The 18,588-nt window shown below is 36.0% G+C and overlaps 1 protein-coding gene across 2 annotated transcripts in view; it reads left to right on the forward strand.

The window, feature by feature from the left end:
- The window catches only part of CDK17 (cyclin dependent kinase 17), an 87,740-nt gene that overhangs the window by 39,069 nt on the left and 30,083 nt on the right, over positions 1–18,588 (forward strand). For both annotated transcript variants that reach the window (XM_059681925.1, XM_059681926.1), the window contains exons 2-5: positions 3,141–3,287; positions 11,249–11,413; positions 15,285–15,418; positions 17,304–17,429. In XM_059681925.1, coding sequence (XP_059537908.1) covers positions 3,170–3,287; positions 11,249–11,413; positions 15,285–15,418; positions 17,304–17,429 — 543 coding nt within the window. In that variant the 5' untranslated portion in view covers positions 3,141–3,169. The remainder of the gene's footprint in view (positions 1–3,140; positions 3,288–11,248; positions 11,414–15,284; positions 15,419–17,303; positions 17,430–18,588) is intronic.

Consider the following 18,588-nt stretch of genomic DNA (forward strand, 5'->3'; position numbering starts at 1 on the left):
AAAAGTACAGATTAAAATCAGCAAAGGGAACAGGGCATGTAGGGTGGAGTCCAAGAAAAAGCGTGTGAGTTTTCAGTTATCCTCACCTAGTGGATTTAGTTGCATGGACAGTGCTTCATTCCTCCATCCACCTTGTGTGATAACCTTATATATGCAGTGATGTCAACCAGGAAAGCTTATCTGGTTCTTGGTGTTCAGGGTTTTTATTGGGGGTTAGTTTCATAGGCATGGACATACCCACATTATTGTCTTTAGTTGTCCATTTGCAGCTTCTTTCTTCTCTCTCTATCCAAAGGTCAAAGTGATATAGTGTGGCCCAAACCTGAGGCATACAAAAACAGCCATTTACCATATTTTACATTATTGACGTAAATTATCTGGTATGGCTCAAGATCTCAGGTATTCAAAGAGACTTATCAGGCAGGATATTCCAGGGGCTCAGAGATTATCTCCCAGAAACCTGTCAGAGGCTAATCCTTTCTTTGGAATGTGCAGAGTTTGAGCCCCCAAGCTTGAAGAGTTACCCCTTCCCTGCACAAATTCTGATGCCTTACAAAGGAAGGTGTCTCTAGTATAAATTCTTATAGGAACAAAAGGATAGATGAAATTGGCAGTAGCTCAATTCACTTTAAATACCAAATACGTTTTAAACAAATGGTAAGGAGTATAAAGGCTAACTATGTTCTGCAGTTACAGGTTTCTTAGTTGGAAACAACTCTTAAAATGTACTGCCTCCTATAAATTTATCTTGCTTGTTGAAATACACATATTATCTCATCTAAACCTCCATTTCTGCCTATGATGGAGCAACTTGTGTTAGACTGAGGCTTCTGCTGAGAATAGTTGAAAAGGTAGTGAAAAAATTAGTTTGAAGTCATTGTAGAGCCTCTGAGTCAATCAAGAGTTGAAGAGACAAGATTCAGGAGAGAAGGGAGATAGATAGACATACTCTGTGCTGCGTTCCCTCTTGTCATGACCCGAGAGGTGCAGACAAATGACTTGAAAGAAGTGGTCAATAAATTGATTCCAGATAGCATTGGAAAAGGCATAGATAAAGCTTGTCAATCTATCCGCTCCATAATGTCTTAGTTAGAAAAGTCCAAATGCAGAAGCCAAAGCTTGAATTGGGAAAATTCATGGAGCTTCATAGTGAAGGCAGCAGTTCTGAAAAGTTACTAAGGATGAGACAAATGCTAAAGTTGAATGAATTGATGGGTATGAGCCCCCAGTCCAATACTCTGCTTAAAATTCAGACATTTACTGGTGACAAATAAAAAATCCTATTTGTGGGGGAAAAGAAAAGAAGAAGAAAGCTGTGAATTATATTTTGACATCCCATTAACCTCTAGAGTGCCGGGGAGCGCGATTGCGCTCCTCCTGTCTTTCCCCCAAAGTGCCGGGAGCGCTATTGCGCTCTTCCTGCAGTGTCAGTATTAGATGCTAGTAGTTCACTCTTTATTGACAGATGGCACCTAAGTGCAGATTACTTATGATTCCGAATGTTTGTAGTTCTAAAATTGACCACTGGCATTTATCTGCCTAATTTTCATAATTTTTTTCCTGAACTGCTGTAAAATCAGCAAAAATGCCTTGGCAATGTTAGCATAGTTCCTAGGATATTGGTTGGTACTCAAAGGGTTAATTTTGAGATACATCCTGATTTCAGAGATGTGAAAATGTGGAGGAAAAGGGTAAATGGTAATTCTAGTTTTAAATCTCAGTTCTATCATTAATTTTTTTGACTTCAGTCAGGAAACTTCTTTGAGCCTATTTATTTGTAAAAATGAAATAGTGTAGTCTACTGCTTAGAGTTAGGAAGACTACATGAGTTAAGAAATACGAAAGTGTGGGGGAGGCATTTGATACTATTTGGCATTGTTATGATAATAGAAAGAGACTCCTGATAACCAATCAAACAAAAAACAAAACAAAACAAAACAAAACAAAAAACCAAAACCACACACCAAAAAAAACACACAAAAAACCCCCACAAAACAAATCCCCTATATCTTGGCTAAATGAAAATTCCTGTTTTACAGAAGTATCAAACATCATTCACTATTCTCTCCCCTAGCCCTTCACCTCCTCCTATCTAAAGATACCATTGACTGGTTATATAACGATCATTATTTATAACTAGTGACCCAGTACACGAAATTCGTGCACATTAAAAGGGAAATAATTACAGGAAATATTTTAATATTGCTATTTTCCCTTCCTCTATAATAGAAGTATCAGAGATGAAAGAAAATTAGTAAAATGTATATGAAAATCTTCCTCCCGTCAGAGTCTGGGGCATGCCATGGGAACCAGAGTCAAGTCCCCACCCATCCACATGCTCCTCAAAATCACGCGAGGACCCAGACCAAGCCAGCCCCATCCCCACTGGGCTAGATCCAGACCTGGCCGGCCCCACCCCCGTCAAGCCCCACCGGGTGGGGGGCGCAGCCTCAGGTTGCCTGGCTCAGCACTGGGGTGAGGGGCCCGGCCTGAGGTCCCCCTCAAGCCCTGCCAGGCGGGGGGCGCAGCCTCAGGTCCCCCGGCCTGGGGTGGGGTGCGTGGCCTGAGGTCCCCTGTCAAGCCCCACCAGGTGCGGGGCGCAGCCTCAGGACCCTGCCTCAACCCAGTGCTCTGCAGCCTCAGGTCCCTGCTGATTGCTCGTTAAGGCTCATTACAGGAACTCAGCCTGCACTGTGGGCACAGCCATCTTGTGTTACGGAATCCCTGCCTCCACTGTGGGCGCAGCCATCTTTACCGTTAAGACGTGATGGTCAATTTGCATATTCTCTCTTTACTAGTTAAGATGATAGAACCTACGCATCAAAATAGTGTTGATATTTTCTCTATATTGGTTTTTAAAAAACATGTTTTAGGAAAATTTTCTATACTAAAAATAATTGTGATACTAGAATCTCAACCTCTAGTTTGTAGAATTCTTGCTCTTCTGATGATTCTATATAAATATTAATTTGAGTGAGGGGATTTTTTAAGGAAGTGGTTGGATTTTATGATATTTGGCAGAAGTGGAAATGTCTCATTATTTTCTGTTTTGAAAATTGTTAATAAATGTAGAACATTTTTCTTGAGCTGTAAAGTATTCATGGCTTTAATTTTGTGTTCATTCTGTTCTGTTCTTTTAGGATATTTCAAGTCACATTCAATCGATAGGATGAAAAAATTTAAGAGAAGGCTATCCCTCACACTTCGAGGAAGCCAGACTATTGACGAATCATTGTCTGAATTGGCTGAACAAATGACTATTGAAGAAAATAGCAGCAAGGATAATGGTAAATATTTTTTTTGGGGGGGGGGTGGATGCTTTTGATTTATAAATAGAATGCAATTTACTTTCCTGATAGCTTCCTTTTGTTTATCTTTTCCCTGTGGGTCCCTAATTCTTAGGAAACGAGACTGCACAACTTGCTTGCTTGCTTATTGGAATGTTCCAGTCTTACTCCAAGTACTATTATACCTGGTCTCTAACTGTGATGAATTCTGTCCCATTTATCTTTCCATTTTTATTCTTAAATAAGAATACCTTGTATAATAATATCCTAGTTAAGTAACTATTTTTAAATTAAAGTTTAAGTATTTTTGTTATTCTTGTAACCTGTTAAAACAGCTTAAAAGTGCATAGTAAGAATGTGAAATTTTTGTTTGAGGCTTCATTATAGTTTATAACTATATGTATGTATGCATTTTGACTATTAGAAGACAAAATTCAGCCCTAGCCGGTTTGGCTCAGTGGATAGAGAGAGCATCAGCCTATAGACTGAAAGGTCCCGGGTTTGATTTTGTTCAAGGGCACATGCCCAGGTTGAGGCTCGATCCCCAGTATTGGGCATGCAGGAGGCAGCTGATCAATGATTCTCTCTCATCATTGATGTTTCTGTCTCTCTCTCCCTCTCCCTTCCTCTCTGAAATGAACAACAACAAAAAAAGGAAGACAAAGTTCATTACATAAGTGAATCTTACTGTTCTCTTATTTTATATTTACCATAGAATCTGCCCTAGTATTGAGGGCACTTATAGTAGATAGGCATATAATGTTTCACACATTTGACAGTTCTTTTTATAATGTAAAGTAGTACCCAGATGTAGATATAAAAGGAGCTTGTTAAATTGAGTGGATTAAAATGCAAATTCTTGCTAAAATGTATAGAATAAGACTACATACTCAAAACTGAACTATTCCTAAGGAAGTCATTATACAATCAGAAAGGAGCTTTCAGTAATTTCTGCTGCTGTTGTGGTATGAAGATTCTTTGGTAAGCCTTCTATGTCTGTGCCTGAAATTATTCCATGAGAGATTTCTGGTAGTGGGTGAAAGCATGGATATCCTTACCCCCTCCAGCTGAATGCTAATGTACTTGTTGTGGGAGACAACAAGAAAATGAAAAAGGCTCTGTCTGGACTTTAAGTTAAAACTCATGGGTTAGAATTTGGGGTGTACTAACACACTTATTAGTTGTATGACTCTGGGTAAGTAATTTATTCTACCCAATATTCAGTGTATCTCTTTTCCTCCAAAGGGTCATTATTTACTCAAGGTTATGTGGCTCTTTGTAATATGGGAGAGGAGTTATACATGAATATTTTAGAAAATTTAAAATAATTTTTAATGTAATTTACTTAAATTTAAGAGAGAAACATTTTGCATTTGGGTCAAGTCTCAAAGATGGTTTTATAATGTCTTAACTTTTACTCTTTCCAGGAACAAAATTTTTCATTCTCTCAGACTCTCTTTGAATTCTTATTAATTAAGCCCAATGTGTTCATTCTTATGATTAAAGTATCTTGCCAGCTATTTTCCAGTGATGTGCAGGAGTAAAATAAGCACAGTATATATCTTGATGGATGCTTTTTGGGACACATTTATATTATGTGCAATATAGCTAATTGACATTTTATATTAATTGCAAATTTTGTGGGATATTTAGGTCAAAATGTTTAAAACATTCTTAAATTATAACAGTGAAACGTTGGAAATATTTTTTTCAGTAGTACATATTGTTTACTTTATTAACACTTTGTTTTATTATAATAACTTTAACGAAGGAAAATAGTAATTCTCTTGAGTTTCCCTCTTAGCCCAAGTTACTTGAAATAATACTTGAAGATATCATAATACTGATTCCTCTTGAGTTGCAGAGCCTGCTGGTAACATAGGCTATCTCTGAGTTATAGTCTGCTGTTTCTTATTACCTATGTGTAACAGCACATAGATTTAATCAAGAGCTTTGATAAAGATTCTCTACCTTTTTGGTCATCTATCAGTTCCTGGTAGTTGGTTCCATCATATTTTTACATTACGGAGTTTATCTTAGAGCATAAAAAGTTCCTAAAATAGATGACACACACAGTCCACTTCTGAACATGGTTTAATGAATCCTCTTTAAATGATCTTCTCACATACGATGTAACCAGTTTATGAAGCAAGTGAGCTTTGTTTAATACCCATGTAGTGGCAATGCCAGCTTTGGGAGGAGGATGAATTAGTTTATAATTTCCCTACGTAAACTGACTTTGAACCTGTATTTGATCTCCTGTATCTTGTTCAGTCACATTCATGAGCACAATCCTGTTAACTTTTGCATTATGTATAGGTAGGTGGTTATCATGCATACTCTAGAACATATTGAATGGAGGATATGGGGATAATAGTATAAAAATCTTGGAAAAATTATGGTGCATTTGGTTATTCATATATGCACATATACTGTCACTCATACATATTCTACCTCCAACCAAATAGAATTTGATATATTATTTCTGTCATTTTGGTCATTTAGTCATTTTAGACTTTAACTCAGAAATGTTTAATATAATTATAGTTCACACTAGAGCAGCCGTGGGCAAACTACGGCTTGCAGGCCGGATCCGGCCCCGTTTGAAGTGAATAAAACTAAAAAAAAAAAAAGACCGTACCCTTTTATGTAATGATGTTTACTTTGAATTTATATTAGTTCACACAAACACTCCATCCATGCTTTTGTTCTGGCCCTCCAGTCCAGTTTAAGAACCCATTGTGGCCCTCGAGTCAAAAAGTTTGCCCACCCCTGCACTAGAACGCCTGTCTAGATAAGCTAGTGGTTTGCACATTAATAGGTAGATTGAATCCAAGGAAGAAAAATCTTGAATTTTTATTTAGTATGTTAAAAATAAGTTGACCGTTTGCAAACTTGGTTGATTTAAGCATACTGGCTTTAACTCAATACAATTTTTCCTAAATATGAAATGAAAATTTTGCACAAATTTGAACATTTTTTAAATTAAAGTATAACAGACATTTTTTTAAGTACCTGCAAGGAGAAAGAATTCTGAGCACATCAGAATTAATTTTTTGGTAACTGACAAGGTATTGAATGTTAAAATTTTTAAAAGCTGTCAGATTAATTTTTCATAAATAAATTAATATTATGAGCCTTTCTTCTTATTCCCAGGTTTCTTTCTTTCTCCTGTTGATCTGATACGTGGTAGCAGTCACAGTTAGTGTTTGACAAAAGTGATGATAGAGGGTTGTAAGTAGGGCTGATTCCTACCAATAGCACAAAGTCCATGATAGAATGAGATTAACAGCACCGACCTCTTGTATTTATGTACGGTCTGGAATAGGATGAGGTTAATAAAAGTGTTTAGAAGAACTGGATTGGGAACAGGAAATGGAGTGGGCTATGAAATTGAATGTTCCAGATCATAATAGTTCACATCATCGGAAGATCCAAATAAGTAAGATGCCAAATAAATTTCTCAATGGAATCATACTGATTGCTATGTTACAATGTAGAAATCATTGGAAATCCTTAGCTGGAACTAATATATTTACTGTGGTTTTTCATATAGATTTCCATTACTTTTTAAAAAATATAATGGTAAAATATACATAACATATAATTTACTATTTTAATCATTTTGAAGTATACAATTTTAATGGCATTCACATTATTGTGCAACCATCAACACTTGTCCATCTCCAGAACCTTTTCATCATCCCAAACTGAAACTCTGTACCCATTAAACAACTCCTCATTATCTCCTCCCCTTAACCCCTGGTAAGCACTCTTCTACTTTCTTCCTGTCTATGAATTTGCCTATTCAAGGTACATCATATAAGTGGAATCATACAGTGTTTTGTTCTTTTGTGTCTGACTTATTTTACTTCATACAATGTTGTAAAGGTTTCCATTACTTTTAAAAATAGATTATTGAACTGTTTCAGTTAAGTGCTGTCATAATCTGGAAATATTAGAATATTTTATGATTTCTCTCATGGCTCCCATTCTCGTCTTTGTACACTGTCTTTAGGTGACCTCATCCAGTCCTATGCTTTCAGCATGTGTGTATGCTGACTGTCAGCTCCTAAATCTGTATCTCTTAATCTGGATCACTAGATTCATATTCAGATGCCTGCTTAGCGTATGCATAGAGATGTCTAATAGGAGTGTCAGATGTAATATAACCAAACCAGAATTCTTCATTTTCTTCTCCCAAAATCTGCTTCTATTCCAACTTCCCTCACTTTAGCCTGAAAATAACTTAAAGCTAAAAATTCAGCAATTATCCTTGATTCTTTTCTCTCCTTTACCTTTCTGTACTCCCCTCCTCTGCTAGTGTAGCTTGCCAATTAATTGCTATATAAATAACTTTGAAAAGCTCACAATTAATGATAGCCATTTATATACTTGTTATGAGTCCAATTATTGTTATTTCACATATCATATTTCATATTTTTAATAGTTGCTCTGCTGGAGATTTAAAAAGTATTCTTTGGATAGATGTTATTAATATTGATCCTCACTAAAAGCTGGGTGGAAGAGTGTATGTGAAAGTAATTTTGCAGCCATGTCTGCTGGCCTTTTGGCTCTGCCTATCTATTTATATAAAAGCCTAAGTGACCGTTGGATCATTCAACCAGTAGCTATGAAGCACACTGACCACCAGGGGGCAGATGCGAAATACACAGGCATGAAAACATGGAACAGACTGATGAATCTCAGAGGGAAGTGGGGGAGAAGAGGGAAGGACATGGAGAGATTAACCAAAGATCTTACATGCATACTAGAGGCCTGGTGCACGGATTCATGCACCTGCAGGGTCCCTCAGCCTGGCCTGCAGTGATCGGGCCAAAACTGACAGTCTGACATCCCCTGAAGAGTTCCAGATTGTGAATCCGTGCACCAGGCCTCTAGTTTATAATATATCCTAAGGCTGCTCGATTCTTTCCATTTTCCGATTCTGCCACCATTATTTATTGCTTAGGGTACTGTAATAGTCTTCTTCTGTTTCCCTTCTGTTGATTCTGTCATCTGTTCTCCAGCAGTAAACAGAATAAAGTTAAAAATTTTTACTTTTAATAAATATAGATTCAAAGGAAGTTGCAAAGGTAGTCCAGAGAGGTCCCTTATACCCTTCTCTCAGTTCTCCCCTTTGGTTACATCTTCCATAACTATAGAACACTAGAGGCCCGATGCACAAAATTCATGCCCCGGGGGGGTGTCCCCTCAGCCCAGCCTGCACCCTCTCCAATCCGGGACCCCTTGGGGGATGTCTCATTGCTGGTTTAGGCCCGATCCTTGAGACATCCCTATACTAACATCCCTCTCACAATCTGGGACCACTGGCTCCTAACTGCTCGCCTGCCTGATCGCCCCTAACTGCCCCCCCTGCTGGCCTGGTAGCCCCTTACTGCCCCCCCTGCTGGTCTGGTCGTCCCTAACTGCCCCCCCCCCCCCCAGCCTGGTTGCTCCCAGCTTCCCTCCTCTGCTGGCCTGGTCACCCCCAACTGCCCCCCCTGCCGGCCTGGTTGCCCCATGCAGCCTGCTGTTCAGTCGTTTGGTTGTCCCTCACTAACCCCCCTGCTGGCCTGGTCACCCCACACAGCCTGCCAGCCTGCTGTTCGGTTGTTACTGTTACTGTGATGGTGTCCCGGACAATTTGCATATTCCTCTATTGTTAGTATAGGTTATCAAACCCAGGAAATTAGCATTGGATTAATGTCTGAGTAAGTTCTATGTCATTTTATCACATGGGTAGTTTCGTATAACTACCACTGTAATCATGATAAAGAAGCTATTCCATTGCCCGAGATCCCTTTCATACTACCCCTTTATATTCATTCCTACGTCCTTAACCCCCCCCCCCCCCCCCGTGTCCCTGATTCCTCAGAGTGGGGTTTTAAAAACATGAATTAGATATATTACTACCTGCTTCAAAGTTACCATAACTGCTTCTAATATCAGACTAACCCACCACTCACCCATCTTCCCATGACTGGCTCTTTCTTGCATTTATATCTCTGTTAAAAAAAATACCTCTGCAGAGATAACTTTCCTCAATAGCTAGTGTAAAATAGCTAGTCATTTATTTTCTATCACATCTCTTTATTTTAATCTTTTGCATATTGCCTATCAGTATCTAATATTTTTCTTATTAGTTTCTTACCTGTCTTTACCTCCATTAAATTTTATAGTTTCAAAGAGTAGCATCTTATTTGTTTTGTTTACTTCTTGATGTCCACGGCTTGTAATATTGCTTGTCACATGGTAGGTACACAATAAATATCCCCTGAATAATTGAATGGATTTATGATCTTCATTTTTTTAGCTATATTCACTAGGACTATAAAGCATGTTCCCCAGGACAGCTTTACAGAGCACCTAAAACAAATGTTGTTTGTTGACAGAATATTTATATATTTTATTACTCCACATCTGAAATCTTATAACCCAGAAAGAGAAAAATTTTCTTAGGTGTTCTAGCTTGTATCCCACAGTTATTGCAACTAATTTATGCATTTATATTAGATACCCCTCCCCATTCATTATTAAGTCATTGATTCTCTTACTAGGTTTATGTAAAGATCCCAAAATTCTTTTTTTTTAATATGTTTTTATTGATTTTAAAGAGAGGAAGGGAGAGGGATAAAGAGATAGAAACATTGTTATGAAAGCTACCTCCTGCACACCCCCTTCTGAGGATTGAGCCTGCAACCCAGAAATGGAACCATTTACTTATTGGTTCATGGGTCGATACTCAATCCCTGAGCCACACCGGCTGGGCATGATCCTCAAATTTTTGATCAGCCCAGCTACTGCCAAAGAATGTAGAGACTATGGGACACTTTGGACAGATTTTCTCTATAACTAGTTGGGTATGTTCTCTGCCTCCAGTCTGGTGTTCTATCCATATTAGTTGACTTGGTCCTTGTGTGAGCCTCGAGGACCCTTCTGCCTCATCCTCCCTCTCCGCTCTACTTTTAGGCAGCGGTTATCAGTAGAGGGGCAGGCCAGGTGGCCTCACTGTTTCATTTTCCCTAGGCCTATACTTTGGTTTGTTCTATAGATCTAAGCCCCGGCTCCCGCCAACTTGTTCTTGGTGTCTGATATCCTTTACAGGTAGGAAAATCCCTTATTCCTGATTATCAGCTATAAAAGAAGAGCTGGCTTCATTTTAGAAGAGAAGATATTCAGAGAAGACCATTTCCTTTTTAAATTCCTTGACTATGTCAGTAAAAACATAATTCTAATATGAAAGACTAATGGAGTGTTGCAGAAGATTTCATCATGTCCTTAACCTATATCAGAACTCATTTTTGGAGGTGGGAAGGAGTCATGAGAGTCTCTGTAAATATTACAAAACAGGATTTTCCCCTACTTATAATTAAAAAACTTTTAAGCATTTAAAAATGTTTCTGCTTGTTTATTTGTCTGTGATTTTAAACTATATTAAAAATCCCAAATTTGAGGTAATAAATTTTAGAATCTCTGCATTGAGCTGTACTAAAGTATTTCTGTTTTATTCACTAGCTGACATGCTTTTTTGAATGTTTACCAAATAGGGATATAAGTTCCTTTTTGCCAGGGCCGTGTTTTTTCATCTTCTACAATCTACAGCATGCAATAGGCAATCAGTAAATATAGGAATAGTGTGGAAATAGTCTTGAGATATATTAAAATAAGCAAGTGGATCAAAAATGTATAGGTTATAGTAGTGTGGTTATTGCTAAATAATTTTGACTATATAAGAAACAGATCAATACTAAGCCAATCTCAAATCAGTATTTTCTGTAAGTATTTTTCATATAAATTATTTTAATTCTAGTACTTTGTATCGATAGCTAAAGAAATGAGGTTAAATGTAATGATCTCTGTTATAACTTTTGTTTTCTGTTTTGCTTTCTCAATTCTTTTCATGTGATCCTGGACTTTGGGCTGTTAATGGAATGATTTTTGGATGCTGTGAACCACAGAGCCTATTGTGAAGAATGGCAGGCCTCCAACCTCTCACAGCATGCATTCCTTCCTACACCAGTACACAGGGTCCTTCAAGAAGCCCCCATTGCGGAGACCACATAGTGTTATTGGAGGAAGCCTTGGCTCCTTCATGGCAATGCCCAGAAATGGAAGCAGATTAGGTAATTTAATTATTTGTCTAGTTTTTTGGTTGGGTTTTTTTTTTTAACTTTCTTACTGTAGGTCATGTACATAGCTAGTAGGTTTTAGGTATATGGACGTCAGCCAGCCTTTATTATTTGATGTGTCTTGCATTATCTGATTTGTCTTGTAAGATAAAAATCAAGTTGAGAATAAGAGATAGAGCAGAAAAATGGAAGGTTCTAGAGCAGTGGTTCTCAACCTTCCTAATGCCGCGACCCTTTACTACAGTTCCTCATGTTGTGGTGACACCCAATTTCATTGTTACAAATTGAACATAATTAAAGCATAGTGATTAATCACAAAAACAATATATAATTATATATGTGTTTTCCGATGGTCTTCGGCGACCCCTGTGAAAGGGTCATTTGACCCCCAAAGGGGTCGCGACCCACAGGTTGAGAACCGCTGTTCTAGAGAGTAGTAGTACTGACACTACAGAGGAGTAACATTTGAAAATCTGTCCACCATGAAGAAAACAACATCCTTGAGAGGTGTATGCAAGATTTAAAGATATGGCAGCTTGAGGTGATGCTTAATTTAGGGTTATACCTGGTAACTCCAGATTATCGCCATATGATAACCCAGTACAATAATTAATATATATGAGTAGCACCTGATTTGTTATTCTTATGTTACTATCATTTTAAATATCTAGGAAAAATGTATACTTTCAAGGTTCTGTTTATTTCTATGGTCTTTGTTTGGTGGTGGCTTATTATGTTTTTATCCTAAAATAATTAAGTGTAATTATTTTGTAGTCTTATGACAATTATATTTACTGAAGTTTCTGAGGGCTCTTGTCTGCTGCTTACTCTTGCCTTGGTAGATTATTTCTTCATGTATTTCGTTAATTTTGGAAGGTTTTACTTATGGGAATTGTGTATGGCCTTTATCACTAGAGGTATAACCCTATGATGTTTGGAGTTGATTCACACTAGTTCATGACAGATGACTGTTAAATTTTCAGGAATTTTACAAGTTGATTGTTAAACATAGCCATTAGTAAAATTTAAATTATACAAACTTACAGTTAGGTAAGCTAAATAGAAAACAACGGGAATGAATACTTTTTTCCTAATTACTTTATTGTATTTTACTATTACCAGTGTTTTGGGGGTTATTTATTTCTATTGTATATATATAGTCAAAATACTATGTAATGTTTTACATATGTCTTCCCAAATACATGTTAAATGATGTCATGTTGGTAGCTTGAAGTTGGTATGGAGGGAGTAACTTACCCCACAGAAATTGGAGAACACTTTAGATCAGGACGTGATTTATTGTTTTGTTAATTGTCTAGACCCGTGGTTGGCAAACCGCTGCTCGCAAGCCACATGTGGCTCTGGCCCCTTGAGTGTGGGTCTTCGACAAAATACCAAGTTCGGGCACGCACATACAGTGCGATTGAAACTTCGTGGCCCATGCGCAGAAGTCGGTATTTTGTGGAAGAGCCACACTCAAGGGGCCAAAAAGCCGCATGTGGCTCGCTAGCCGCGGTTTGCCAAGCCGCAGTTTGCCGACCACTGGTAGACTAAGAGTTGGCAAACTTTTTCTGTCAAGGGCCAAATAGTAAATTTTTCAGGTGCACAACATATGGTCTCTGTTGCATATTCTTCCTTTTAAAATAGCACTCTAAAGATGCAAAAACGATTTTTAATATTTAGTTCAGGGGCCATACAAAACAATCATGTTTGTTGACCCTTGGTCTCAACTTAAGAAAGTGATGTTAAGTCCTGGACAGGTAGTTCAGTTACTTAGAGTGTTGTCTTGATACGATACGTCAAAGTTGTGGACATACATAAGAATCAACCAGTGGGTGCAGAGAGAGTAGAACAATAGGTTGATGTTTTCTTTCTCCCTCTTCTTCTTCTCCCTTTTCTCCTCTCTCTCTCCCTCTCCCCCTCTCTCCGTCCCTCCCGCCCTCTCTCTCCCACCTTTCCTTCCGCCCTTTCTCCTTCTCCCTCTTCCTCTGTCCCTTTCCCCTCTCCCCCTTAAATTAATAAATTAAAAATTAAAAAAGAGTGACGTTGACAATGTTAGTAATGCAGATTACATTTAAAAAATGCCTTCTGTCTGTAGCTTTTACATTGTGAATTGAACAAAGCTTGAGCAATTTCAGAAATAAATATTCGTCTAGTACTTAAAAACTATTACCTGATTCAGCAAAGAAGTTGCTCACACTAATGACAAATGAGTGGAATTTTCACATAAGCCTGCATTGTTTCGGAAATGAAAATATCAAGCAGTATTCATGTTGGAACTGCAATTGTTTGTTAATGACATGAGCAGTTTTTTTGTTGAGTCAGGGAGTACGCAAATATTTATTTATAGTCTGCAATTAATATGCTCCTTTGTAGTCTTTGTGCAGTAGAACAGATTTGTTTTTTAAGACTGCCCTTTACTGAAGTTGTAGCACTTCGAGAGTATTGTGCCTTTCTGCGGGAAGCTCTCACTTGCAGCCTGGATACCAGGGCTTCATCTTTTATTCCAGTGTGGCAGCTAAACCCAAGCACCTTCTTAACCAAATCAGCAGCCCCTCTTAAGAAAGTGACAGTCAATTTGTGCATAGCAACTTTGGGTTTTCAGTTCTCTGTTTTTGCTTCCTTGATACTATGCATACATTCTTGCAAACTAAGCTATACATTTTAAAGTATTATTTTTATTCAAAGTTTTCTTTAGATTTTCAGAATTTGAAGAATAGTTGCCTCAGATGTTAGATATCATAAGATCAAGAATCAGTCTCCAGTACATTGACTTTTACTGCCAAGTTAATTTTTTGTTCAGATCTCAGTATAAAATTTTTCCAGAAATCTCTGTACTTGAAGAAGTGTATTCTTAAATTACATGTCAATATATTTTAAAAACCATTGCCATTTGCAACTTTTTTTTTTTTAGTGTGAATACATTTTCTCAAGAATGTAATGCAAAATACAGAAATGTATGAATTCTAAGACTGGGTGAGATCCTTGCGTTTAATTTTTGTTAAGCAGTTCTCATATTTTTATGAGCAAGTATTTATGAAAGTTCAGATTTATTATAAAATGCTGTTTTTTTGTTTGGCATTTTCTTTTATATAACATTTCACTTGTAAAAAAAAGTCCCAGTTATCTAGTTTATTTCTTGATTTTTAGTTATTATTTAATTCATTGGAATTTGTTGAGCACTTTCTAAGTTCCAGGCACTTTGTTAAATTCCTGGAATACAAAAGTGAATAAGCCAAATCCTGCCATCAGGGATCTCATCCACAGCTTGGTATAAAATTACATGAACCACAAAATGCTGTTCAGTGCAGTAGGTACAGTGTGAGCATAGCAGTAGAAAAACTTCAGAGTGATGACACATCAGCATAGTTTTGAAGAGTAACTATAAAGAACTAATTCATTTGGCTGTGGAGCCAATGGCACATTATTTTAATGGAAAGAATACTAAAATAAATAATAGCAAAAGACCAGGTTTCTGTTTTTGCCTATAAGCTGTGTGACCTTTGAAAGTCATTTAATCTTTCACGGTCTCAGTTCCCAGATTTGAAAAATGAGAGAACTGACTTCAATAATTCTCATTGTTATTTCCAGTCTCTAATTTTATTATTCAACCTTGGTATTATCTTGAATGTTAGTTTTCCCCTAATTTTTCATAATCTGAGAGTATAAAAGGAGTGCTTACTAGTGTTTTAAGACATTTACTAGTATGTTTCAATCTATTAACTGTGCACACCATGGTACCCAGAATGTACATGACTTTTTATGCTATGATTCTTTATGTGTTTGCTATCTACATCTTGCTGTAGTAGTAATAAATTATGTAATAATACCTCTTGCAAAGTAAATGTTTCATGTTCTAATACAGATATTGTTCATGAAAATCTAAAAATGGGATCAGATGGTGAGAGTGACCAAGCTTCTGGGACGTCATCTGATGAAGTCCAATCACCTACAGGTGTTTGTCTTAGAAATCGTATACATAGACGGATCTCAATGGAGGTAACCATTAATGACTATAACTATGACTGTGTGTGTGTGTGTGTGTGTAAATATACATGTATATATCAAACAGTTAAATGCCTATTTAAAAATTTTCATGAAGGCAAATGAAACTTGAAAGAAAATTGTTTCTCTGCATTAGTGAAGAGTAGTTTTGTATTTCTTTTTTTCTAATTATCTACTATCCCAAAGCAAGCATGCATTAATTATATTTAACACTTTTCAAAACACTGTGTAGGTTCTCTGTGAGGAAAATGTGAATTTTTGGAAGTTTTGGAAATCAGAATGTTATATTAGTAAAATACTCTATTTGGAAAATATTATTTTAATTAAGTTTTGAGATTCATCTGTATACTTTATATTTTATTTTATAAATATTTCAAATTTCAAAAGTTATATATACATAAAACAAGCATCAATTCTTCTTGCCTTACATTATAAATGTGGGTATCATTTCCTCTATGGTTCATTGTACCTACTAATCTCTGTAGCACATATAAGTTATTTTTCCATGTGGAAGAATGAAGAGCTCATTTCCTTTTCTTTGTGAACGTTATGTATAAGCTTGAGGACAGAAGTTGATTATGAATGTTATCACTTCACAATACTGTCAATTAAAATAGTTTTCTCTAAAAAAAATTGGGCATGTTTTAAAATGAGTATGTATTGTTAACTTTTTTTCGGTGCTATTGAGATGATGATGATTAGGGTATCTTTTGATTGCATTTTCATTGGTAAAGATAGCTTCTGATTCAGTTAAGGAAAACAATATCAGTTTCCTAAATGATGAATTAATATTTTTATCTCTTGAGGTCAACTTGATAACTGTTCATATCACTGTATAATTTATGTCACAATAATAATAAAAATAGTATTCCTGATTGTATTTACCATATAGATATATGATTTTCTTTGTTATATATTTTAAAATTTTATTTATTATCAGGATCTATATCTAGACTTTCTCATTCTTCCAGTGAGCTATATATTTTTTTTTCTTAAAGGTGACAGTCTTGATTATATTGTTTTTATTGTGTATTTTATATTTGGAAAGATTTCTTTCTCAGTATTTCCCCACCTCACATACACATTCTGATTTATTTTAGAATGTTTTTGCATATTTCTGTTTATTCTTCTAGATTAATTTTAAATGTTTTGTTCTAAGAATAATCTTACTATGATTTGTCCAAGGTTATGTAAAATATGGAATATGGAGAGCCATTATCTTTATTATTTAATCTTATCATTTGAAAACATGGTATATTTCTATACTTAAGTCATATATCTCAAGTATTTACACAGTCTCTATACATCTCAATTTTGTTTCATGGTTTTGTTACTATTATGAATAATAGGGATTTATTTTTGTAGGATTTATGTTAGTTGATGTGATAATATAAGCAAGATTCCCTTTCGTGTTTTTTCCAGTTCATATTCTATAATTAAACGAAATAGAAACGCCTTTTGCTTATTTCTGTCCATTGATATAGCAATAATAAAAAATTGCAGTTGTATCTGGGTTGTATACAAAATCATACAGTATCTACTTGGTTAGTTCATTTAAACCAATCACATTTTGTGGTACTCTTTGCCAATTCCTACTATTTGATAAAAGAATGTCAAGGTAAATTCCATTTTGAAAGAAGTTCAGAAATAGCTGGTTACAGAGTACCATTTCTATAAAACTGCATTGTATACTTTTTCTTAGAATAAATACGCTTGCATTCAGTATAGTATATATAATCAATACAGATAACTTTGTAACTACAATAAAACTTTACAGTTACATATCACTAAGAAATAATATATTTTAGCCCATGAATTCAAAAGCCAAATGCCCTTTTCTGTTTGTAGTTACCTACAAAAATATTTTTATTTTTTTTAGGATTTAAATAAACGGTTATCACTGCCTGCAGATATCAGAATACCTGATGGATATCTTGAAAAGTTTCAGATAAACAGTCCACCGTTTGACCAACCAATGAGCCGAAGATCTCGTAGAGCTTCCTTAGTAAGTTTTTAGTTGCCTATAACCTACACCATCACATGTGCTTTGTTTGATTTTTATGGGGTGTAAACATTTTATATTAATTCTTATATTTAGTTTTTGATTAGCTAATTTTTACTACATTTCCTTTTGGATTTTATTGTTTTCCATTCTTAAGGGTTTAAAGATGCATATTAGAATAGGGTTTACTCTATGTTCTATTTTATTTTTGGTAAATTTTATTGATATATGCTAGATGTACAGAATATGTATTAGATATATAAATATATATTGACTAGAGGCCCAGTGCATGAATTCATGCAGGGGTGGGGTCTCTCCCAGCCGATTGGGGCCCATCAGGGCTGGTAGGCTGGGGAAAGGGACTGCGGGAGGTTGGCTGGCCACTGGAGGTTGGCTGTGGGAGTGCACTGACCACCAGAGGGTAGCTCCTGTGTTGAGCGTCTGCCCCCTGGTGGTCATGCGTGTCATAGGTACCAGTCGATTGTCCAGTGTTCCCATCGTAATAGTAGCTTAGGCTTTTTTATATATAGATATGTATTAGATATACAGAAAAGTGCATAAACCATAATTGTGTAGCTCAATGCATTTTGCTGAGTTAACATACCTGTATAACCAGTACCCAGATTGATGAAATTTCAGAAATCCAAAAACCCCCTCCTGCCACCTCTATGTTTACTTTTGAGACCCACTTCCTCAACTTTAGCCATTATCCCTGCCTCGTAATGGCAAAGATTAATTTTGTCCTTAATGTTTTATTTACACTGTTTGATTATATTATATTTATAGTATATTTTAATATCTGGAAAAACTTAAAATCCTCATTTGTGTGCCTGTTCTTATTTTAAAAATGCTTTTGATAGTCCTTTTCTGATTCTTATTTAGACTTGAACTTTAATTAAAAATATATAAATTATTAAACCCCATTTAATTCAAATATATAAATGTGTATTTATACAAGATTTTTACATATATTATACAATATTCTTTTTGTGGTTGGCTTCTTTGGCTCAGTGTATGCTTGTGTTTTATCTAGGTTGTTGTATGTAATTATAGTTCATTTGTTCTTATTGTCACATGTTATTCTGTTGTATGAATATATTATATTTTATTCAGTCGCCTGTTGATGGGCACTTATATTTGGGTTGTTTTAGTTTTGGGCTTA

Source organism: Myotis daubentonii, chromosome 2 (genome assembly GCF_963259705.1).
Source record: "Myotis daubentonii chromosome 2, mMyoDau2.1, whole genome shotgun sequence".
Taxonomy (NCBI): domain Eukaryota; kingdom Metazoa; phylum Chordata; class Mammalia; order Chiroptera; family Vespertilionidae; genus Myotis; species Myotis daubentonii.